Source organism: Rhinolophus ferrumequinum, chromosome 5 (assembly GCF_004115265.2).
Source record: "Rhinolophus ferrumequinum isolate MPI-CBG mRhiFer1 chromosome 5, mRhiFer1_v1.p, whole genome shotgun sequence".
In the NCBI taxonomy this organism is placed as follows: Eukaryota; Metazoa; Chordata; class Mammalia; order Chiroptera; family Rhinolophidae; genus Rhinolophus; species Rhinolophus ferrumequinum.
This window is the reverse complement of record NC_046288.1, coordinates 52,270,788-52,296,424: the sequence shown is the minus strand read 5'-3', so window position 1 is coordinate 52,296,424 and position 25,637 is coordinate 52,270,788. Positions and strand designations below refer to the sequence as shown.

At 36.2% G+C, this 25,637-nt stretch overlaps 1 protein-coding gene across 2 annotated transcripts in view; it reads left to right on the top strand.

The window, feature by feature from the left end:
- PPP3CA (protein phosphatase 3 catalytic subunit alpha) overlaps window positions 1–25,637 on the top strand; it is a 294,361-nt gene that overhangs the window by 223,535 nt on the left and 45,189 nt on the right. For both annotated transcript variants that reach the window (XM_033105697.1, XM_033105698.1), the window contains exons 4-8: window positions 3,979–4,090; window positions 5,162–5,307; window positions 8,115–8,254; window positions 17,092–17,169; window positions 19,509–19,603. In XM_033105697.1, coding sequence (XP_032961588.1) covers window positions 3,979–4,090; window positions 5,162–5,307; window positions 8,115–8,254; window positions 17,092–17,169; window positions 19,509–19,603 — 571 coding nt within the window. The remainder of the gene's footprint in view (window positions 1–3,978; window positions 4,091–5,161; window positions 5,308–8,114; window positions 8,255–17,091; window positions 17,170–19,508; window positions 19,604–25,637) is intronic.

Sequence of the window (25,637 nt, the reverse complement as noted above, 5' to 3'; positions counted from 1 at the left end):
AGAGTTGTGTTTATTAGCTGTGAACTCATAGACTAGAATGAACCACAGCACATCAAGCAATGTTCCATGCTTCTGCCTGAGAATAACAAGCAAACGATGCAGAGTGGTGTTAGGTGACAGAGCAATGCCGCAGACACGAGGAGGAAAGTGTGTATGGCTGTCTCCTTTACAGTGCAGGGCTATTCCATGCTGCCTCTGCGTGCCTGTGCCTGTCAGACCAGGCAGACGATGTCTTAAAGGAGCTACATTTGACATTTCAGGAGTTTGGATCTTTTCCCAATCAGGGCACGTCCTTCACGTAATTGTCTTATGATTGAGAGAGAGCATTTTTTATTGGAAATATGTCACAGTCTGGAGAGTTATTTTAGACAGCTTATTGATACATATTTGAAACTGTTTTCTTTTTTACTTGCTTGCTTCCTATTTTACCTTCTTCTTTACTCCCTTATGCAAGGTTTCAAGAATACTCATTAAAAGTCATGAATTACAAAGTAAATCAATGCACGACTATTATCAACAAACCAATTAAACTGATAAAGAAAATGATATCCTTAGTGTTGCTTCATAGGGGAAAACAGACAAATTAAATAGGAGAAAACTATGTTTATGATGAAAATTCATGAAAAGGTAGAGGATGCTCCATCTTTCATTTGAACTACCTAAACTAATTTTAAATTGTTAATAGTTCAATGGTAGAGTACGACTGGAAAGACAGTCAAGGTCCAGTTGAAAGTGATTAGTGCACCTAATTTACATCTCACCATGCACCATGCAAAAAGGCCAGCATAACCTGCCTCTGTTTCCACCTTAACCATTTCATTAAGTGAAAACTTTACTCAAATTAGCCATCTGATACCACGTAGATGAAAATAAACAATTATTTAGCTGATTTTTATTTCATTGCTTAGTGATTGTGATAAATTTTTTACAAGAGACTTTCCTTTTTAAAAATAATACCAGGTTATGATTTTGTTTAAGAGCTTCAGCTCTCCAAAACGTTAGAACTTAAATGGCAAAATAGTTGCCAGCAAAACTGTTGTGCTTGGCAGCTTCTCCCACCAGATGTTGAGGGTGAAGGCTGGCAGGGCTCCATCTCCAATCCACCCTTGCCCTTTCATTTACCATGCCACTTCTTCCATATTGGCTGCATTTGTGGTTTTATTCAGTGTTTGGGAAGATATTTTATTCTTGCCACAGGGGAGAAGGAAATAAATGTGAAAACAGGACTCTTATTTTTAGGGTATTTTGAGCCAAGAATTTGGAAATTGAGTTATGTTTTCTTTCTTTCTCTCTTGCGCTCTTTCTCTCTTTCTTTATTTCTCTCTCTCCCTCTCTCTCTCTCCCTCCCTCCCTCCCTTTTGTCTTCCTTCTTCTCACCATCCTCCTCCTCCTCTTCTCTCTCTCTCACTTTCTTCTCCCCCCCTTTTCTTACTCTCTTGCCCCCTCCCCTCTCTCTTTCTGTCTTTTCTTTCTTCTTCCTCTCCTTCCCTCCTTCCCCTCTTTCTGTGTTCCTATCTTCCTTCTCATTTACAGGAAAGAAGCTGATATTTTTTAAACTGCTACTATATACTAGGTGCTTTACATCCATTAAATAATAAGGGACATTAAATGTGTACTAACTCATTTAAAAGGTAAAAATAAGTGTGATAAGAACATCATAGAATATTTCTGTTTCACTCTTTGAGATTTCAGTTCTGAAAGAGGTACAGTGATAAAGCCATGTACAAAATGTCAAAACAGGATCTGTAACAGATGGTGAAAAAGAAAATATGGGTCCTGTAATGTGATCTCTCTAGTAATATTTGAGTAGGGTTAAAAAAATGCATTTTAGATTTTAGTTGGAGAAATAAAAGATTTGCTTTAAAATAAATTGTTACTGACAAAACTTATCTAAAGACTTTAGACCTGTGGTTGTATTTCCAAAAGAATATTGATTGGGAGAGGGCAGAAAGGAGCCTTCTTGTGTGCTGAAATGTAACTAGATTGACCGGTACATTGAAAATAGGTGCACTTCATTGTATATATTATTCTCTTAGTAAAAACAAAAAAACAACAAAAAGAACCTTCTTAAAATGTAGCTACTGTTCAGCCCAAATATAGTCTTCTCCCAGTATATAAACAGATTGCATTAAATAGCAATTTCAGCAAGCAAATACAATTTTTAAAGACTTCATATGTTCATTCCTATTTGAAATTAGTGTTAACAGCCAATTTGGAGGTGTGTATATATGTTTATATGTAAGTGTATATGGGTGTGTATGTGAATGTTCATATGCAGGTACATCTTATAAAATTTAAATAGAAAATATTTCTCTTATTTGTGTTAATAATGGTTTATAAATATCGTCTCTGAAATGTGAGACGAGTTTGAATAACATAAACTCTTTTTATGAAAACATGTAGGTGCACCGATAAAATCTGATACATAGTAATCAGTCTCATTGAGCCACCTTCCTACCCACTAAGATAACATGGAACTTTGATACAAACAGCTCATGATGCTTTGAGGATTATTTGGATGAGCCACTTGATCAACTTTTCAGAAATAATAATATCATTTGTCATATGAACTTTACCTAATAACTGTAATCAGAAAATGGTAATTAGAAAATTAATTAAAGCAACATATATATGTGTATACACACACACACACACACACACACACACACACACATAATTTGATGTCAGCCCTTTAGTTTTGCTTACTTCAATCACAGTTACATAGTTGGAGACAATATCTTACTTGAAAAACACAATAATACATACCTTTTTCTGTTAATTAGTATTTTCTCCAAAACTTGGGTAGTATATTCACACATACTAATTTCCACTCATTTAGTAAATTGTCACATAAGCTGACAGACATGATTATTCTTCACAGGTAGCACAACAAATGAATTTCCAGTAGCTTTTTCCTACGGACATTGTCCATCGCATTTACTATATGTGGGAAAGCTCTTTATTAAAGTGTAAATATTGTGTGCTTTTGGTTTCAGATTTTAGCATCCACAATCAGACTTTTCTCAATATTTTTGTGGTTCTGTATCTTCTTAGCTTCACTTTTACAACATAAACTTAATGAAGAGAGAAAAGCACACTTGTTTTCAAAGCGTGGTTTTCTGTTCCCTGTAGGTTCTTAACGAATGCCAGATGAGGATAATGAAATTGATGTTAGTACTTGAGTATCGCGTTATCTTAATGCACATTTCAGGAAGACTGTGTTCAACATAGGTTTACTCTAACCCTGGTGAATTCCTGGTTGGCCCTCATTTTCACACCAACTGCCACATCCAAGTAACTAATTTGGGAGTTTTAAGGTATATGAAATGTTTCCCGTAGCTATTAGCAGCATGTGTATTGAGATTCCCTGGCTTCAGTTTCATTATATTTATATATAAAACAAACAAACCAAAAAAGGTAAGGCTTTATATACCAACGGCACTGAAATAAAAGACAAGGTAATAGGGGAGAAGGCTAGTGAAACAGAGAACATAATGGGGAATACTGACAGAATCCACGTCAACCTGAGCTTGTCAGTATTTGTTTCCACGTGTTATCTTTCCTTTCTTTTCCAATTCTTCCATTTCTGTTACCTGATTTAAAAGAAAATTACTTTATAGAGAGGTGTCTTTATTTTATTTATTAATTGCTAATGACATTAATTGCCATGCTTTTATATCAGCATATTTTCCTTTTTAGTGTATTTTCATTCAGGCTTCTTCCAATAAACTATGTGCAGCCCATGGTTTTCTTGTGGTGTATAGATGCTTAGTATATATTTTAGGTATATATGAACTTTGGCTTTGTACCAAAGTAATGTTTCTGTTTGATTTTCAATTCCTCCTCATACAGGCCTAGCCTTCTGGGGACTTTTGGTCATAGTAGCACATTTGGTTCATGTCTTTCTAATACGTCAGCAATTGGATGCTTAAGTATAATGGAAAAATATTTATTTGTATATTCTTATTTTTTTCTCAGTGTGTGCTGTATTTGTGGGCCTTGAAAATTCTTTACCCCAAAACACTGTTTTTACTCCGTGGAAATCACGAATGTAGACATCTAACAGAGTATTTCACATTTAAACAAGAATGTAAGTATATTTCAAGTCTCTTCCTTTAACACCATAAGTCCTAAATAATCATACATTTTAATCCATACTAAGAGCACATTACAACATGATCCATTGCTTCAAAGTCAAAAACTTAGAAAAAAATCACACTATTTTATGTCATTCCACATTTATTTCTAAGCATGAATAAAGAGAATTTAGAATCTTTTTAAATTACAAATTCTCTATAAAATGAACTAAAAATTTGAATGAATATTTGATGTCATTTGTCCCAAGAAACCGTGATTAAATTACCTTTTAAAAAGAGCCAGACTACTGTTGTTTGGGATAATAATCCTACCCTTTAATTTCAGATGTCTCAGGAAAAGTAAATGGAGGGCAGATTCAACCTTGTGCCTCTCCTGTTGGACCCAGTAAATTTACTAGGTTCTAGTGGCTTTTACAAAATTAAAAATGATTTCTTCCTTTTGACATACTAGGAGTGAGGAGTACATCGTATACATTTGACTTCCGTCCTCTCTTAATTTTCCTCATTATCCAGCGAAACTTAAAATTGCCTTTGTCATTCAGTCCTATATTCAATGAATTAATAGACTTCTCTCAAAATGTTAACTGTAAGTCGGTAAGAGAAAAGCAGTGTGCAGTGATACCAAAGCAACTTTAGAGAATGTCTTGCCCTCTGCTTTTCTACAAGATCATTCAGGCAGGTAAGTCAGCCAGCCTTATCGCCATCCTTTCTGTTGGTCTCCTAGTTGTTTGTGTATATATTTTTTGAGATATATCTGCAGATAAATAATGAGGATGTGTACAAAAGTTCTCTCCTGCGCTATATAAAAAGTTACTAAAAATGGGAAAATATGAACAACAACAAAAAAAACAATAGATAGAAAGGTTAATATGTAACTCTTTTAAAAAGTCTTATTCATGTTTTGGAACTTTGCCGTGTGTAGTTAGATGCTAATAATATGATTCTGGCAAGAAAACATTTAAAAACAAACAAACAAAAAAACAACAAAAATATACCATTTCAATGAAATGATCCTAGCTATGAAATCATGAGAATAAATATTTTTTTAAATGATGTGTTAAAAGGTAAAATAAAGTATTCAGAACGTGTCTATGACGCCTGTATGGACGCCTTTGACTGCCTGCCCCTGGCTGCCCTGATGAACCAGCAGTTCCTGTGTGTACACGGTGGTCTGTCTCCAGAGATCAACACTTTAGATGATATCAGAAAAGTAAGTTCTATTAGTTTCCAAGTCTAATCGTTCTGTGTGCTTTAGTAATAAATAGAAGACATTAATTTCCCTGCCTTTATCACTAACTTTATCCTTTTGAATTCAAACGATTTAAAGTGGTTGTGATTCCCTTTTTTGTATTCATTTTTTTTTTACCTAGAAAGAAAGATATATTTATACTTGGAAGAGTTTTCATCTTAAAAACTTCATCTTACCATATGACATGTGTCATTGGAAATGTAAACTATTTGATGGCTAAAGAAAATATGCCTTTTCATTTCCCTTTGGTTTGTTTCAAACAGAACCCATTGTGTATTCATGGTTATTTATTATAGTTAGAAAATGTTGCTTTGCTCTTGGGGAAATATCACAACTTGACCTTTAAAATGTGTCCACATTATTATTTTTTAAAATCTATTTGTTACAGCTTAAAACTATAAAGTAACAACCTAATAAAGGCAATGAGGATATTCTATTGATTGTATTGAGTGGCTAGGTGAAAAACAGTCAATTTTTTTGAGAAGTATTTTTCTACTTAATTTAACTTTGGCTATTACTGTTGTTTTAGCCAACAAACCGATGACTTAGATTGAATGTGGAAATAGACTTTTTCATGAGAAAATGTAATAATATGGGATAGTTTCATGTAGTGGAAGAGGCCATCTATTATCTTTTTGGTTATGCTCAATATTCTTTTAGAAGTTGATTGATTTTTAAAGAAAAGCTAAATTTAGAGAAGTAAAACATTCAAATTCTACCTTAATACTCTGTCATTAAGGTTCAAGTCTTCAAGTGTAAAAATAATGTTGTGTTTACTTTCTATTAGAAAGCACATGCATGATTTTTATTTTTAAAGTCAAAGTACATTAAGTAAACCTTTGTTTCCTGCTCTGTGTGTCAGTGTCCTCTTTTTTAAAACACCATTACACATCTGCTTCTGGTGTTCTGTGGCACACAGAGCATTCATATTTGCTCTATGTTGAAAGTACCGTAGAGACAGGACACTGAAATGTAGTCCTATGCAGTTCAAGTATAGAGTGGTTCTCTTTCTGCTTGAATGTAACCAATTTATTCTTCTACAATCTGATGTATTCTTGAAATAACTAAACTTCTTCTCATCAATTAAGCAGTTTTTAACAGTATCACCCCTGTCCCCAAGGACTGGCATGTTTCGGATATTATGTTCAATTTTCGCATATGTCATTAAGCTCTAGACTTAGCCATAAAATGGTTTTTAGGTTTGCATTTTGCCATATATCAATAAGAGTTTCCACCACATTTACTTTATTTAATGAACTTTTAGTTACTTATTCTTATTGTAGATGGTATTAATTTTAGAATGCACTTTGCAACTTTTCCAGAATAAATTCTGTATTCTGGTTGCCTTACCAAACCTTAAGCTGGGGATTCATATTAATCTTTTCTCCTCTGTTGTTCTACCCATAATAATAAGTTCTTACTTCTCAGAAAGAAATTCACTATTTTTATGCACAAGTATTATTTTTCCTCACTGAATTATTCCAAAACTGTAAATTATTTAAATCTCTTAAACAAGTCTAAGCTTGCACTGAATATTTCATGGATAACATAATGGCTGAAATATAGTCTTGTCTTATTGAAGTTTTTCATTGGGTGTTGAAAATGTGAAATATTGCTTCATTCTTTTTAGATATTAGTAAAAAAATAGTGTATAGCAAAACCATGATTTACGTCACCTTATGGCGCAGGAAAAAGGGAGGATTTAATTGGCTGTTTTATATATTCATCTGTCCAACTGTCCCTATGGGTTTTTTTTAAAATATTAAAGTACTGACTATGAAGAATATCAATTCTTAATGGGTTTTCATAGCTGTTTTATACTTTTCTTTTCAAGAGACTATATCTGCTAACTTCAAAAATCTTTTAATTGCAGTTAAATCAGAATAAACTAAAGGAAAGAGACAGTGTTATAAAATTGTTGGTGAAATGTCATTTATATTGCTCATACCTTCCAAATGCACCTTTTAAAATTGAAATATATCTTTGCTAAACATTTATAGCTAGAAAATAGATTTCATATGAGGCCTTCAGGTAAAACTATAAAGCTTAGAACTGTGAGCTGAAGAGTGACCATCTAAATTCGGGTTTATTTTACTGCTTATCATTACTCTTGATTTGTTACCAGTAAGGTAAACTATGATAGGCTTATACTTTAATTAGAAACCAAGGTAGCCCCTAATGAGTGAATGTACAAAATATCATACAGCAAGTCCTACTCTTAAGATGAAAGTCATCTGTTCTCAAAATCCTATTGTTAAGTATAAACACCATAAGTTGTTCTCATCCGGATTTCTATGTCACAGTTTAATGGAAGCAGTAGTAGATATTTCCCCAAAGATAAAATAAAAGCTCCTCCTCAAGAAATGAAACACAGAATCACATTAACCTGTAATGACTAAAACACTCGGATGGAGAAAATAAGTTAGGGGAAAAAGAGAAAAATAAAAAGGAAAACAGGAGAAAGGAGAAAAGGGGTAGAGAGTAAGAATTAAAGAGGCAAGAGGGACGTAAAGGGTTAGATGAAAGCAGATAATAAGTGAGCTCGTCAGAAGGAAGAAGGAAGGAAAGTCGGAGAGAGAGCGGAAGAGTGGAATGGGGAGGAAGGAGGGCAGGAGGGGAGCAGACAGGGAGAGAGGTAGAGGGCAGTTCACCTTGTATTGTGGTTGGGGAGAGGAACGTGGGTATTGCAGAATTCTGGTTTCTTCTATTTTCTGAATTCCAAGTTTCCAAAGATTAGTATTTTGCTCTCTGTCTTCTTTTTTTCTTAGTTAGACCGATTCAAAGAACCACCTGCTTATGGACCTATGTGCGACATCCTGTGGTCAGACCCACTGGAGGACTTTGGCAATGAGAAGACTCAGGAACATTTCACTCACAACACAGTCAGGGGATGTTCATACTTCTACAGGTGAGGATGGAGCATGCGCCTTCCGGAGCACATGGTTCCTAAGTGTTGTAATATGTCTGTCGATGTGTTTGATTTATTTATGATGTTTGTATAATTTCTCTAGGAAACAAGTATGAGTAAAAGGTTCACTTTAAAAGCCTGGTTCAAATGGGTAATTAGCACTTCCCAAATGAAAATATAAATAAATAGATTAAAACTATATATAAATAAATATATAGATATAATATCTGTGACGACTAGCAAAGGCATTAGAGGTTTATGTGGTATCAGGGTGGCGAAACAGCTGAAGAAGAAGATAGTAGTATTTAGTAGAAAATTTTTATTATTTCAAGAATTATAGGAAAAAATCCAATGCTAGCCTTAATTTTTTTGTTAATTATTATACATAGTAACTACATTTTTTTAACCAGTTTTCATAACTTAAATAAGAAAAACAATTTAAATCGCTTAATTAAAATATGTTCAAGTTATCCTTAAATTTTCTTAAGTTCATCAGAGTTCCTGGAAAATTAAAATCAGCAGCAACTTAGTATATAGGTACCACAGTAAATTTATGTTCAGCACATTGCCAAGCCATGCTGAAAAAAATTTTATAGCAATTTTTGTATTTGCCAGTGTATGGGGATTTGCCCATTTCATAACATTTCAGAAAGAAATCAACAACACAGTGGGTTTTTGCATGTCCTCACAATTTTTCTGATATCTCAAGTCAGTTTTAGCCTACTGTAGTTGATTACCCTCAGTTTCCTTTATCATCAGACATACAGTTTATGTGAAAGGGGAGAAAAAGTCATGGAGAAACTGAGATCAATTTTAAATTGTAGAATACATAGTCTTCCCTTACGTTGACTGAAGTTTATGCTCAATTCCAGCCCTGGCAGCTAAACAAATGGCAAGTCTGGAAGAACTCTGTATAACATAATCAGCCACATACCTCCTGTCTCTGGAGTGAGCAGATATCATCCTTCTGCATAACATTGATCAGTTTATTCAATGGTGGAACATTTTGTTCCATACACTCGGTTTTCCTTGTGGGGGAAAAAATAAATAGTTGCCTTGTAGTCATCTGTCGATGTGATTGGGAAATTGAAGTTGCTGAACAGAAAGTCTTCTACACTGTAGAGCATCATTCAAAGAAGAGTTTTTGTTACAAAACATAGGTTTATTCCAAGCTTACTTATCAGAAAATTAATGTCTTTGTTTTGGAAATTGGAGTGCCAAGTCCAATGAGTCTATTTTGGCTGAAATGAAGAAGCATCGTACAGTATTTCCGAGAAGACTCAGGTTTCTTTTCATTAATTAATTTGGGAGTAATCTTTCATTAAAGATGTTCAAACCTTTAGTGAAAAGTTAAGTATTGTTGAAATATATCAAAGTCAAGTGTTCAAATCTGGTGTTTTTTCAAGGCTGGTGTTAAATCCTAATTACACCATGAGTGTTTAAATTACCTATTTGATACTACCTAGGTGTGCTTCAGTAATATAACATCAAACAAAATCCAAGCCTCTTGATTTTGATACTGAGCAATATTGCATTAATCTTTCTTTAATTCATAGTGTAAAATTCTTCAATTAGTTTCCTGTTCAAATAAATCATAATCTAAGTATTTTAAAGTCTTGTACTAAACTTACGTCAAGTTATGGTATTTTTGTTTTGTGACTATAGACACAGATGTATTTACATGAGAGATAAAGGCCATCAACTAGATAATTAGAGGATTTTGCTGTGTTTTCACATTTTGTTCTCAACAAAATGATTATTTAACTCCTCTCATTAGAGGTTATTAATAGATAATGATGTTTAGCCATAACAAATGCTGAATATCTAAATCCACAACCTATAGACTAATGGCAAAGCAGTCTGGATATGTGTTATCTAAGGAAGAGAAAAATGACTCTTTTATTGTCCTAGAGCTTTTTGATCTTTTTGTTTTTCGTGCCATCTTGAGGGTGGCAGGGCATCCTTTTGTGGTTGTGGTTTATAAAGGTGACCGAGAGGGGCACAAGGGAACAAGAAAATTGCTCGAGAAACTTGGTGACAATTACCTGTTGGAGTTATTGTCACTTATTTTGATCCACAATTCGCAGTTACATTTTACGTGTTTATATTGTATTTGCATATTTGCTATGGCACCCTGTTTGTGATCTGACATATTGTCTGGCCATGGTTTAAATAAAATGAAGTTATACAGAAAAATGCATCAGTAAGAATTTATTAATGTTGTTCATGAGTTATAGAAAATAGGCAATATGGCAGGAAAGAATCCGTGAGAACCTTATTTTTGCCAAGTGCTACCATTATATCTTTATAACCTTAGGCCAGGATTGCATACGCAAATGCCTATAATTTTGAGGCAGGTAATTGAGATACTTGAAGCAGGTCAAGTGTTAGATTATAAAGATTAATGAGGATTTTGACGAACTGGAAGTAAAATTTTCATTTTCATGTAGTCCAAACAAAACTGTTGGCTGGATTAGGTGCTGGGGTTGTCAGTTTGTATGTCTGCTTTGGATGAATCATGCAAGTTTTGTGTCTAGGCTTAGCTTGCTTCAAAAGGAGTTAACTCAGACATCTGAAGTTCCTCTAAGCTCTGAGATTTGAAGAACATCTTAACAGTCATTTTAAAAGTGTTTTTGAAGTTGCAAATTGAAGCTCATTCAAATAACTACTGGTCTCTTCATCACAGATCAGCAGCCTTCCTTCTGTTCACAGGCTGCCAGCTCTCTTCTGCAGCTGACACTCTCACCAGCCCCTTCTACCTTGAAATCCTCTGGTTCCTCCTTTTTCACATATCCTGATTCTCCTCCAACTTCTGCTTTTGACATCGTTTTCTTCACATTTTCCCAGGAACTTCAGTTACTCCCTTATCTTGACTGGAGACTGTTAACCTCTGTGGTTTGATTATCAGATCTATGTCTAGCCTTTTCATTTCTTTATCTTTCCTGAGATTGAATTCTCTATTTCTAGTTGTCTGCTGGAATTTATCTAAGATGTCCCATGGTCACCTTCTCCTAAACCCACCTTGCCTAAAAAAAACTTAACACTTTCCCACTTGTTTAATCCCTGCTAGAGAGTCTTCCTGGTTTTTCTATTAAGAGTTCATTCTTCCAGTCACGTAGACTACCAAATACCTTTCGTTTTTCTCCTCCCATTGAAATGACCACCAATCAGTCATCACGTCTTCCCTTGTAATATCACCAGCATCTAGCCATCCTGCCTTTCTTCCCTCCCACTCTAAGTTCAAGATCTTCATTTTTAGTCTATTGAAATTGCACCTGATTGAACAACATCGTTCTCACCCCCCCAATTCATACTGTACCATTCATGGGTATCCTTTTGAGAATTCATTCACTCATTCAGTTATAACAAACATTAGCTAAGCACATGCTACATATATATGCCTTCTGTGAGGTTTTGTAGATAACTCAGAGTCCCTACCTTCAAGGGAGTAACAGTCTAGTGGCAGAGACCAATAAGCAGAAATTGACAAATAAAATGCAAGGTATGTAGTGTTGTGATAAATGTGGAAGTTGTCTCTCTCTCTCTCACACACACACACACACACACACAGCTGGAGGACCTCACCCAAACAAGGATGGGTTGGAGTTTACGGAATTCCTCATGGTAGAAGTGTTCTTGGACCTGAATTTTAAAGGACGTAGAATATACCCAACCAGAGTCATTGGGGAAACCTCTTGCAGTCAGGGAAATGGTGTTCAAGGAAACACAAGGGGAGATAACACTGGGAATTCTAGAAAGATGACCACCTGAATGGTCTCACTTTACTTCTAATCCCAGATTATATTTAGCAGCTTCAGTATAAACTAAAGCTAAACATTCATATAACTAAGCTATTCCCCTATTTCTCCATCCACTAGAAATGTGTACATATGTGTACCAAAAGGCATATACAAAATTGTTCATAGTAGCTGTATTCATAATAACCAAGAAAGGGAAACAACCCAAATGTCCATCTAGTAGAATGAAGAATAAATTACAGTATATTTTACAACTAAACACAGCAAATGAAAATGATTTAACCCAAACTTTACATAACAGCATGGATGAATGGCACAAGTGTAATGAATGATGAGTGGAAGAAACCAGCTACAGAGAGCATATGCTGGGTGAGTCCATTGAAATAAGAATTCAGCGTTAGAGAAGCTAGTGTATAATGTCAAAAGCCAGGATGGCGGCTCCCCTTAGTGAGGAGCTATGAAGAGTCGCTGGGGTTCAGGTAACGTTATGTGTCTTGATCTGAGTGCTAGTTACAAGGGTGTTCACTTTGTGAAAGGTTATCAATTTGTAATCTTCTGATCTGTGCAGTTTTTTGTAGTGATGTTACACTTAAGTAAAAAGTTTGCTTTAAGTAAAAATTGGTTACTGCTTTTGAGGCAGCTGGCATCCCGGTGCAAGTGAAGACTTAGCACTGGTGAAGTTCTGGCAGGAAGAGTTGGAGCCCTTCCTGACTTGATCCCTAGTGGGTAAAATGAAATTAGGTGGAGAACCCTGGGGCAAAGAACAAAACACAGCAAGTCCTAGGAAAAGATAGTCCTGACAGTATCTGGGCCAAGCCAGGACACCCCAGGGCGAAGTACCCATTGCCAGGCCCCCAAAAGAGAGGAGGAGCGGAACAGCTGGGCAGAGTCCTCTGTTCTGTGGGGCTGCCACAGGGGAGGGCGGAGCTTCCTCCTGGTCCCTTCCTGTCTGCCTCTGCTTTGCCCAAGGTGATGAGGGAAAGGAACCCTTTGCATCCCTCACCTGCTTAACTGCCCTTGCGGAGGCCACTCTGGCAGTTGCGTGTGAGCTCCAGTAAACTGGCAAATGGCTGCTAAGCATTTAGGATGTGAAGACAAAACAATATTCTCCTCTTAAGGCATGTACTAGTGCCAAAGAGCAGATATATAAACACAACTTACACTACAACATAGCAGGTGATATATTGGATCTGTATGTTATGGGAACATGATGCATCCAGCAATTTTGTATACTTTAGAGTCAGGTAGGTTTGAAGGGAAGGTTTCACAAGTGATAATTTAGTTAAGTCTTGGCAGAAGAGTAGGCCTTTCCAGAAGGAAAAAATACTGAGGGAAAGTATATAGGGGCATAAAAGAATAAAAACGCATTTTAATAATGCCTGGTGCTGTATAATGGTTTATGAGCCAGCAATCTGGGAGAGTGAAATGAAGGTCTAAAATATAGTTTAATATCGCAAGAAACAAAGATAAAAGAATTAACAGAATGAGTCCAATGATAGGTATTTTTTCTAGTGCCAAGCCAGTTTTTCTACCATTTCTGACATTTTTGTCTTTTCTGTCTTCTTCACCTTTGTTCATGCTCAGTCTGCTTCCTGTCTGTCTCCCTCTTTTGGTGGCATTCTAACCCCTTCCTATCTAGTAACCCCATACATTATTGCCTTTAGTATCTAACACAAGTCACAACTAATAAATGTAACAGCTACTATTAGAAGCTGGGGTCACTGGCTCACCGTTCTTGATGCCCTCTTTCTTCCACACCATGGTGGTAGGGAGACAACGAAGATTTGTGAAATGTCCACTACTGTGAGTCAGACACTGGACTAGGAAATTTACATATAGTGCTATCTCATTTAATCTTTATCTCAAGTCTATGAAATAAATAATACTGTCTGAAGTTTTACAAATGAGGCAATTTATTTGTGTGAGATAAGCAAAGAAGTTAAATAATTTTCCAAAGTTTACACAGGAAATTGGAATAAGGACCCAGACCTAGGGGTCCTCACTACTCCATGGAAATTTTCAGCTACCTGTCTGCGCAGAGAAGATGCATTTTCTAGTGCTTATGTTCCAAGAGAAAACAGCATTTTCAGAGAAGGTGATACTCCTTCCCCAAACACAGCAATGCGTGCTGGTAGCGTGCTTCCCCCCAAATAAGACCTAGCCAGACCATCAGCTCTAATGCATCTTTTGAAGCAAAAATTAAGTAAAATAAGTAAATAAGTAAAATAAGACCGGGTCTTATATAACATAATAAGACCCGGTCTTATATTAATTTTTGCTCCAAAAGACGCATTAGAGCTGATGGTCTGTCTAGGTCTTGTTTTCGGGGAAACACGATAAATGAATATCACAAAGCTGAAAGCATCACTGGCCTTCACCAATCCTTGCAGCAAGTCTGGTTTAAGACATGTTCAGGCCACTGGGTTAAACAAAACCATTCCAGGGTCACCCTCTATAGATAGCTTGTGCCTGACAAAGGTGTCCATGAAGGGGTGTGAGCAGGGCTGAGACCCAGCCGGCGCTCTGCTTAGGCCATGGCCCCAACTTGGACTGATTAGCCTGGAGGAAGAGGCGTTCTCTCTCCTTGGTGGGCACAGAACACAAAAGTTTCACCTTATTAATGCAAAGAGGAAGAGGAAAAGAAAAGATCTGACATGAGATAGATATGTTTCAAAAAATTTTCCTCAGACCCATGTGCTTTCTTTCTTGCTTTATTTTGTCTCAAGAAAACTTGTACCATTTTATCTTAAATGTGTTTTATTCTGAAGTAGTTTCTTAAATTAAAAAAACATGCTTTACCTTCCTACCTAGATTGTAAATACCCTCAAGACAGAAACCGCACCGTAAACTTATACCACCCATCCCTGTGCATAATACAGTCTTCTAACAAATGGAACAAGTTCACCAGTGACCCGTAGATAAATTATTGGTGAATAAATGATTTTCAGCTCTCTCTATGGTGGTTAAGGTGTTGTGAACTCTGCTTTTTCTACCATTCTCCATATGCCTTTTTAAATGCTTTTCAGCTTGAACACTTTTTGGTTTATCATTTCTATTAAAAAACATAAAAATATTATAAGGATTTTTTCCCTTAATGTTACCAAAACCTTTACTGTATCCTAGGCAGGTAGTTTACCACTAATGGGAATCTAGTTGATACTCAAGTATTTTCTAAATTTATTTAGAAAAATGTTTGTAATTCTTAGTAAGTTTGAAGATTTGCTTGTGTATGCTTTTAAATTTCTAAATATTTTCTTCCAGCTGTTTCCTTCAAGAAATAATGCAAGTGTTTGTCACTTAATGCTGTTAACCTAACAGAATGCTGTTAGGTTAATTTTATTTTCTTTAGATTTCCATTAAAAATCAGAGATACATTTCTGTGGAGGAAAACTTAGCTTAAACACATAAAGGTATCAAACTTAGCATGAAGAAAATGTATTAAAATTATGTTTTCATAATATTAACCTAAGTTCTTCCAAAAGGAAAAAAAATAAAATAAGAGCAGCCAAGCTATTTCCCCGACGGCAAAAAGGTAACAAACCTAAACACACAATCTGTGTCTTACAGTGTAAAAGCAAGGCAATAAACTGTCTTTTTAAAGAAGCATTGTGAGGGCACAAGAAATATAAGTAAATGGCTTAAAGTAGGGACAGTACATTTAGAATATTCTAGAATGCACACACACGTGTGCACATATATGCAAATGTGTGCACATGCTCAAAGACTTTTTTTATTTCAAATCCCAGTTTTGTCAAAGAACTGAATCCTTTTTACAATCAGTATTTCTATAAGGCTATGCCATCTTAATGGTATTTTTTTCCTGTTGATCAACTATTTCTTACAAAATCTGTAGAAAAAAATCTATTTTCAACTTCTCTTTTATAATAAGTTATTTGAATGCCATATGCTATTAAGTATTACCCAAAAGTGCTAATTTTATAATTGCTGAATTGTTTCCTATAGCATGTATACACATGTTTGTGGATATCTGCAGTTTATTTATGTGAAAACAAGTGTGGGTTTCTACCCTTTGATTAGAAGTATCTACAATTTATTCATTTTTATGACATACTTTATCTCATTAAAATTTTTTAGAGCAGAGACAAAGTGATTGCAAAGGGTTTTTCAAGCTTAGTGTGTAATTTGAATTTCAGTTTTAATGAAGTTCTCATCTTTGGTTTTGAAACTTTCTTGACAGACAGTACATGTTTTCCCAAAAATAAGACCTAGCCAGATGGACAGTCAGCTCCAATGTGTCTTTTGGAGCAAAAATTAATATAAGACCCGTTCTTATTTTGCTATAATATAAGACCGAGTCTTATATAATATAACGTAATATAATATAAGACTGGGTCTTGTATTAGTTTTTGCTCCAAAAGACACATTAGAGCTGATTGTCCTGGTAGGTTTTATTTTCGGGGAAACACGGTATCATCTTGATTGAATTTTTATTAAATCAAGATAAAGAATAAGTTTTAAGATAAGGTTCTGCTGATCATATTTAAAGTACACATTTTAAAACCTTGTGAATTCCATAATTCTGTTTAGATTTTGGGTGATACAATCAGTTAATGTACCTATAAGTAAGTTGATAACTTGATTTCCCAGAAGACTTACTCTCTCCCACTCCCTAGCCTAAGCCAGCCCTCTCTGTGGCACCCGCAAGGCTGTCACACACATCCAAATACAAATCATGCTGTATTTGAGAAAATTGGGGCTTATAATTTAAATTCCATTCTCATGTTATCTTTATGCTTCTGTTCACTTTGTGTTTAAATGTAGCCTTGATAATACTGATTTTTCTCTATAAACGGACACTTTTCTAGTGTTGTTATATAATGGCCTGTGTTGTTTTTCCAATTCATACACCTCCAGCCCTTTCTGATTATGTAAACAGTACAGCTGTGGGTGCTTTTTCTGCCACAGGGGAAAACCGGTCCTTCGAGAGCCAAGAGGCTTGTTTCATGAATGATGTATGTTTGATTATGCTGGATTCAGTCACATAGGTCTGGATGTTACAGGTAAATGTGCTACCTTTGATGATTTCATAACAGATGCTTTTCTTTTTGTCTTTGGCAGTTACCCGGCTGTTTGTGAATTTTTACAGCACAATAACTTGTTATCGATACTCCGAGCCCATGAAGCCCAAGATGCAGGGTGAGCAGCTCTGTGGGTTTATGAGAACCATGTATTGCCCCCTCTTTGTCACAAATTCCTCACTCTGTTCAGACTGTGGAGGGTCCTGGGGAATGAGTAGCTGCACATGTGTTGTAAAGTCCTTTTTAAAGCTCTTCCATTTTTAGCTTGAACAAGTACAGTTTTCAGCTGGCTTTCGTAAACACTGTAAGGGTAGTTCCTCTTCTTTCAATTCCTGCTCTTACCACTGCCCCAGAAGAGTGTAAATTACCAGCTACTTTCCAGTCTTGGTTAGCAATGTGAAAGAAAATTACACATGAATATTGAACAGATATTGTATGTGGCACTGTTGTTTCAAGAATATCATTCCTGATCCCTGTAGAGTTTTAAAGGACAAAAACAGAGACATTTAAATGATAGGGGAAATCCTATATTCTAACTAATAAATGCATAACATGGTTTGGTAATATCTGGTAAATTTTAAAAATGCAGAGCAATTTTAAGGCTTTAGAAAACTAAGAAATATCATATATTCACTTTGATGGTACATTATATCTGCTTTAGGGAGAAATAGGTATAATTAATGTCAAGATTGGAAGTCCAGTACCCTTCCCAGTAGGCTCCACTGAAAAGCATGTTTCCCTTCAAATCTTAAAATCGTTTCTTCATATTCTGAATTTTCTAAAAAGAAGGAACAGTTTTTTTTTTGTTGTTTTTTTTTAATAACCCGCGTGCTGAAATTGGAAATACAGATGCCTGCATTCTGAAATAAGCCTATTTCTGTGATGATCCTGAATCAAGGCACATCCTAAGTTCCTTTCAAAAATTAGCTTTTTTCAAGCAATCGATCGACAGGTTTGAACTATCCCATATTATGTGCTCAGTGCAGTTGTCGCTGATGTTTGAAGGAACCTATGGATATACTGAACCAATCAGGTCCTCAAATAATTACTTGTCAGGGGCAATGGTGTCATCATGCATTTTTGACTGACTGTCCCTAATGAACATTTTAGGCAGATTTATCTTAATCACACTTCAGACCTGAAATCACCTGCCTATTTGAAAATCTGTTAAGTGCATCAATTAATATCAACAAGATTATTCAAACTGAGCAGTTGATTGATTCATTAGGGGAAATTGAAATTATGTCATCCAGTTTGTTTTTATTTGTCGGCAGACAGGCATAGCCAGCAATGATTTATGAAGTCAGGGTACTAGGATTAAGAGAGTTACTAGCTTTCACAATCTGATTTTTTTTTTCCCCAAAGCTCAGTCCCATAAGCAGAATAAATACTTCCAGAACATTTCAAACTATTTTAAGGGATAGTTTCTTCTGAGATAAGTAGTATCAAAATATTTATAAAATTATAACTTTTAAGGTGGGTATTTATCTGAAGGTACTACTCGAGATACCTTTAGAACCCAGGTGAACTAATCATGCCAGAAGTAACTGACACAGATTACCCAAGGAATGGTAGAATTTTGTTTTATGAGTATGCTTTGTAGGATTGTTTTTAAACTGATAGTTCTGAAATCTATAACATAGAAGTCATGAGATACTTTTTCACCTAGGTTGAAAAGAACCAGAGGTGCCTGTATTTTTTTTATTTTTTTAAGGACTAGAGTTCCATTTTTGTTCCATTTAGTAGATGAAAAGTAACTGGATTGTTGGTTATTACAAGATCTTGCAGCTGTTCTGTTTCATTACTGACTGATTAAATATCACCCTGCTGAGACAATGATCTTTGTCCTACAGCCACCACAAAACATTGGTAACAAATAAAATTCTAAAGCAGAAAAAATTTCAAGTCCTAAAACCCATAGACTGAACCAAACTTTCTCTGAAAAGTAAATCACTGACTTAGTCTAGGCAAAATGGCTATACATAACTGTAACAGAATATTGTAAATAAATAAACTAATCAGCCTGGTTGTTAGTGGGAAAGATTTATATATTGCTCTGCTTATTTAGTCTTTTTATGTCAAAAATATTGGTAAACTTCTGAAAAACATGGTAGGTACAGGTATCTACCTGTGCAAAAAGTAGCCTCTGTCATCTCTGTTGAACACATGGAAATTAATTGATTTTTCACTGAAATCCACCCTCCCCTATGTCAGCTAAACTTAAAAATAACCTATTTGGAAATTGTACGTATGTTTGTGTGTTTTCATTGTTACCTCTGAAATGAACTGATGTCTGTGTATAACAGACTTTAGGAGAAAATACTGTTTAATGTTAAGTAATTGAATTCTCTTTGAATGATAAAACTGAACTTTAATTTTCTGTTTCTAAATTGACAATTTGACATCATGTTTTTCTCCTACTCGCCTTGTTTTTAACGTGTATTCATTATTTTTTAGGTATCGCATGTACAGGAAAAGCCAAACAACAGGATTCCCTTCTCTAATTACAATTTTTTCAGCACCAAATTACTTAGATGTATACAATAACAAAGGTAAGTGATTTTAAATCCCTCTTGTAGTCTTGTATAGTATGTATAATAATTCTTAAGCTTTTTGTATTTGGTTTGATTTAATTAAGCATTTTTTAACCATTCTTTTTCCCTTTACTTTTTCATTTATTGTTTGATACGAATTTTGTATCTCCAGAGTTAAAGATTCAACTAGTCAGTCAGAGGTGGGGCCCAGGTGCTGTTTTTTTTTTTTAACTGTTCTCCAGGGTTGACAGCTAGTGCTCTGTAGATACAGGCTTTAAAAGAAATTATAATTGGCAGTAATCCAAAATCATGCTCCTTAAGAAGGATGTGGATTTATATAATTATAGTGTGATTGTGCATTTAAAACTACCAAGAGAAGTAAGCATAAAGAAGCTATAGCTTAAAATTCCAATTCAAATTCCATCGATTGAGACCCTATGATGAGTGAGATCTTATGCTAGGAAAGTACATACTGATTTATTTAAAAAAAAATTGTATTAAACTTCAATGTAAATATCACCAGTCTTGAACCCACTTTTAATATGCAAAGTGAGTCTCTGGTTAATTGCCTTGCCCAAGGTCACTCAGTTAGGTAGTGGTGAACTGGGATCAGACCCACATCTGGTTTGGCATTCTGCATCTCCTTTCTGAAATGCTACACCTGTGTGCCTGAAAGAGACCAGGAGACAAGAAGATATTATTCACTGACTATAGGAAAGAGAGGAGGAAGAAACAAGGGACACCTTATCTTTTTTCATCAAAGTAATCTCCTTATTTGAAAATGATGAGAAGTGTTATAGGTGTGGCAGAATGGGTGATAAAATGTCTGAGTGTCGCTTTCTGAGATTAAGAGAATTGGAGACAGAAAAAGCATGCAAAAAATATATGTGAGGTGAGATATAGCCCAGGAGAGGCAGGAAAAGACAGTCTAATATCAGAACCAGTCTGAACGCCTGGATTTGGGAACCATTCCCATGCCTAGGTGAGTTGTGATAGTCCCTCCTATCATAGGCTGGTGTCCAGATGCCTGAGGCGGGATGTGGCCATCTTGATTTTCAAGCACCTGTTCAGTGTCCTCTGTCCTTATGAATAGGTCGTTGCCTTTGTTTCAGTCTTGTATTCCAGGTTCCCTGTGAAAAGGAAGCCTCCCGCTTTTGTCTGTGCCCTGATTTCTAGTTTAGTTAGCATTTCCCACCTCCTTCTGCCCAGGGCTGGACCCTGACCCCTGTACTTTCTGGATCTATCAGGAATCCTGCTCCAGTGGGCAAACCACATGTAATTGCAGCACTGCCACACATCTCTTCCCGATCCTTGCCTCTGCCCAGTCCTATCTGCTGTATGACAGAGTGCATGACTCTCATCCTCCTCCCCTGTAGCCCATAGAGCGACACCTGCTGGATGGAGTTAGCTGCAGCCACACAATATCATATTACCATATTGCCATATTACTATATCGACTGTGGTGGGCTCTCCTCTGTGCCCATGGAGCATGGTTATCAGTAAGCATAGTGCAGTTTATGTCACAACCGTGGATGCCGGAGGACAAGGGACAGTTGTTCCCCTTTTCTAGTTGCCTACTTCCTGAAAAAAAATAGAGAGAGAGAGAGAGAGAGAGAGAGAGAGAGAGAGACTCTGCCTTTAATACTCTGTGATAAGACGCAGGCAAAGTAAAAAAACACCACCAAAAAAAAAAAACCGTTCTCAGCATGCCAAGTGCTTATAAACCAGTTGACTAGGACATTTGAGTGATTAAAAACAAATAAGACACAATGTGATTAAGTAGAAACTAAGAGAGTTAACCACTATGTACATTCAACAAGGGGTGATTTTCTAGAATGTTCAGAGAAAGCCTTGTTCAAGGTAAAGTACAATCTGGACATTAAAGAATGGTTAACATTTGTTTAGAAAGAAGAAAAGAGAAAGTCAAGACCAGTATTTTTGATACTTTTTTACTTTAAGCAGCAAGCACTTTTTTACCCCAGGCAAAATCTCAGTCTTGAAGCCTGTTGTAAAAAAAAAGAAAACTAGTAAGAGCTAATTCCCTTTGATTGGGTAAGGGTTTCTCACCTGGTACCTGGCAGTTTCCCTGTGGTACTTCCAAGTAATGCAAGAACTCAGAAGGTCACCTTGCATATCCCCCCAAGATCCTACTATTTATCAAAAGTATATAAAATGTGAACACTATGGTTTTTATAGTTTTATGGCATTAAATTTTTTTTTAATTTTTTATTAAGCTTAGTGAAGGGAGTGCCCAAACAAGTAATTTTCTTGACCTACACTGATTACTAAGTAGCATGTATCAACAAGTTTTGTAACAATTAAAAAGTCCAAACAATTTTTTAAAAAGAAGAAAATTGGGATTTTACTCTAAAAAACAGACTTAGAGTTTTTCCATTCATCATCTTGCAAGGTAATGCAGTTTTGCTTGAGACCAATGGCTGTTCCTCCCATTCTTCTTTGTCTGTGGTTCTGATTTAACAATCTGCAAACTGAAGAATAGACATCAGTGCACTGCTATCTTTGAGGTTCTGTAGTTCTTTTATTCACTGTGTTCTCTGGCCTTTGGGGTAGATCACAATCTCGCAGGAAAGGGATAGAAGCATTTCATTTTGGGGACCTTTTCATAAAGAAAAAAGTTCTCCTGAGGGAAAAAGATAAATTGATAGGAAGAAGAAAGATCCAGTCTTCAGTTTGAGCATAATTTCAAAAGGCTTTTGTGTAAAGTTGCTGTAGCACTTTAAAGCCGCTATGCTAACACTGTGTACATTATATGGGAGAGGGAGTCACTGCTGAAGTGGGGATTGCTGTATTTGAATAGAATAAATGTTAACGAGAATTTTAAAATGCAGTGCAGCCAAACTGGTTTGCAAACACCTCCAAAACACAGTTCGTGGAAAGCTGGTAGTGAAGAGTCTCTGAGTTAATCATTTGATTCTTAGAAACAGCTGACCTTAAAAGGAATTATAGCCTAATAGTTTCAGTGTATGGTTTGATTTTTAAGGCTTCTATTAAGGCAAGAGTAATAGCTCTCTGGCAAAATGAGAGAATGAGAAAAAATAGATGTATTCTGCCATCTTAAAACCAGTAAGAGTTGTGTGTGATCAGCTTCATGTTTAAATGTCCAGTCGTTCTGATTTGCAGCTCATACTTGTCTGCAATTAAAAGCAGTATTTAGAAAATTATGACTGTAAGTACCATCCCGTGGTGTAGCCTACTTTAATTCCCTCAGTTCTCATCCTTTCCAGTCTGCACTAACACATCTGTCTTCTCACCCATCCCCCTTTCTTGTTTCCTCACTCTGATAACTCCTGCTTACTGCTGCAAGATGCCAGGACAAAAGATGTAGACTTGAGTCACAGCACTGCCATTCAGCAACTAAGTCATCTAAATTTATTGGCACGTAGTGACACCTCTGTAAAATGAGAAAAACATTTTTGTGTGTGTGAATGATAGATGAAATTGTTTTGGGGGAAAAAAAGTGCTGTGCAGTATTCAGATATTATCATCATTGACTATTTCATGGGGCTATTATTGCGCCACGTGTCAGAGTGGGGCTTCACAGAAGCTCGTAGCAAAACCCCCTCCTCCTCCTCCTCCTCCTCCTCCTCCTCCTCTTCAGCCTCGTAGTTATAATCCCACTGAATGGGTCAGACCACCTGTATGACCTCTGTCCGCTTCTCTCTGGGTGAGCCCTTTCCTTTTGCCAGTTGTGCTGCTCATTGCCCCGGACAACGTTTCACTTTCCCTTTGTCCACATCTTTGTCCACACACTTCTTTCCATCTCATATACTTGTCTCACTCTACTCTGCCCATCTAAGTGCCCTAGACCCACTCCAGTCTGTGTTGCCGTGAAGACTTCAGTTGACAGTCCTTCTCTGAATGCCTCCAATGCCAATTGTTTGCCCTTGTACTTAGCATTTACTTCTCTTTTTCTGGTTAGCTTTTCCTTGAGTTAACATTCCTATAACTTCCTAATCAGATTATTATAAGTTTGAAGCAGGGGCTTTTTGATACACGCTGGAAAACCAAGTAACTGTCATTCCTTATACCTAGTAGGCAGGGGTTGATGGAAGTATTTTCCTTCTGGGAATTAATAGCAAGACAGTGGCCAATAGTACCCTATCAGTATTGACCCACAGAGTTTTATCTCGCTTTAAGTTACTGCCATCACCAGTGCAGGTGCCCTTTCCACATTGGAGTTAAACATTTGCAGAGCACTTTTCACATTAGAATTGCTTGTCTCCTGTGACTCTGTAACCCTAAGGAAAAAGCAATTTCATAGTTGCCCAAATACACCACACACAAGGCAAATGTAGTAATGAAACATTGCTTCTACTCCTCCTCCTCTTCTTCTTTGTCTTTTTCGTTTGCCTCCTGTAAAAGTGACCTCAACCTCATCCACTCACCGATGAAACAAACCTTTGTTGAGGACTTACTATGTACCAGTCACCATGCGAGGCGCTGGGGATATGAAATAAACAAGACAGACATGGTTTTTGCCCTAGTAGGGTTTATAATTTGGTAGTAGGATAGACATTAAATAAATAATCCCACCAATAATTATTTAAATATATTTGGAAAATACTATTAAAAAAAGAGCGGAGTGAAATAAAGAGTGGAAGTTGGTTTGTGAGAGCAAAAAAGGCTTAACGAAGGAAGTGACATGTAAGAGTCAACCTTACAACCTTAGAGTAAAATCTCAGTATCCAGAATACAATGGCAGGTGTGAACTCTGCTTTAAACAATTCAGTTTTGGCTGAAAATGATAATGAACCTCTGGAAAAATGTGTTTTAAACCTTATTGTGAGCAGTTAAATCTTTTATCTTTCAGTGATATACCTGTGATTCAAAAAAATCTAAAGTAAATTACAGTAAATTACAGTTTCTATGTGGTGCCAGTTCTCTGAAGTTTAAAGGAATTGTCATATATGCGGGCGAGTGGTTGGGTGGATGGAAATATGGTATAGATGTAGAGAAATATACATACCAGGGGTATATAACTCAGTTCCAGGAAAGGTTTCTCACAGTAAAATTACATAATTAAGAAGAATTTATTAAGTGAAATGTATTTCGGATTTCAGAGGAAAATCTAAATGGAAACCAAATTAATTTAGCAATCAAGACCAGAGATTAAAATGACAACCAGGAAAAAAAAAATGATTCAATATTAAAATAGATTAAGGAAAATAAAGGTGGAAAATCAGGTTTCAACGATGGACAAGAAACGCATCATTTGCTAAAATTCTGAGCCAGGATCTGAGATGCAAACATTTACCCGTTCTGATAGGGAAAATGTACTTTGATGTTTTAGACTTTTAAACTAGGCAACATGATAGAATTACTTAGAAAAAGCATCTTAATCTTGCCAAGACTTGACATTTTCAACATCCTCAGATATTTTCCAATCAAAAAGTAGTCAGAGACTTCAGGAAGATACCATTTGTAAACAGAAAGATATAATTTATGGCTTGACAGGAAGATTGGGTTGCTAATATAGTGAACTAAGGTAAAAATCTTATTGACTGCCATGATGTGAACATATAGGAGCAGATAGAGCGTATCTGGAGCTGGTTTGCCTTGGACCCCTGGCTTCTAGCAGGAGCACTAGGCCAGTGCCACCATCAACACAGTGTGGCATTGCCAGGCCTGAGAATCTCATTCCACAGTTCTTTCCCACTAGGAGCTTGTTTCACTGTTCAGGAATAGCATTCACAAACTTAGAGATACCTGGCACCCACCTGATTCAGGAGTCAAATGTGGAACCACCTAGATCAGATCCTTATCCTGGGTGGGAGAGGGAGATGGGGGTTCTCTGAAAGGGAATAGAATCAGTCCCCGGGCAATCTGGAGTAGCGCTCTCTGCCTCTTTCTCTATAGCATGTGAAAAAGCTTCCCACCATACAGTGGTGCCCATGTGTTACAGCAAGGGGCCATTTTTATACAGTCTTAGGCCTGTTTTAAGCATGGGCACAACTTTTGGCATTGACATGAACGTTTTTAAAGCATTTGTACCGTCTTGACAGCCATAGGCATAAATATGATCACTAGTTGC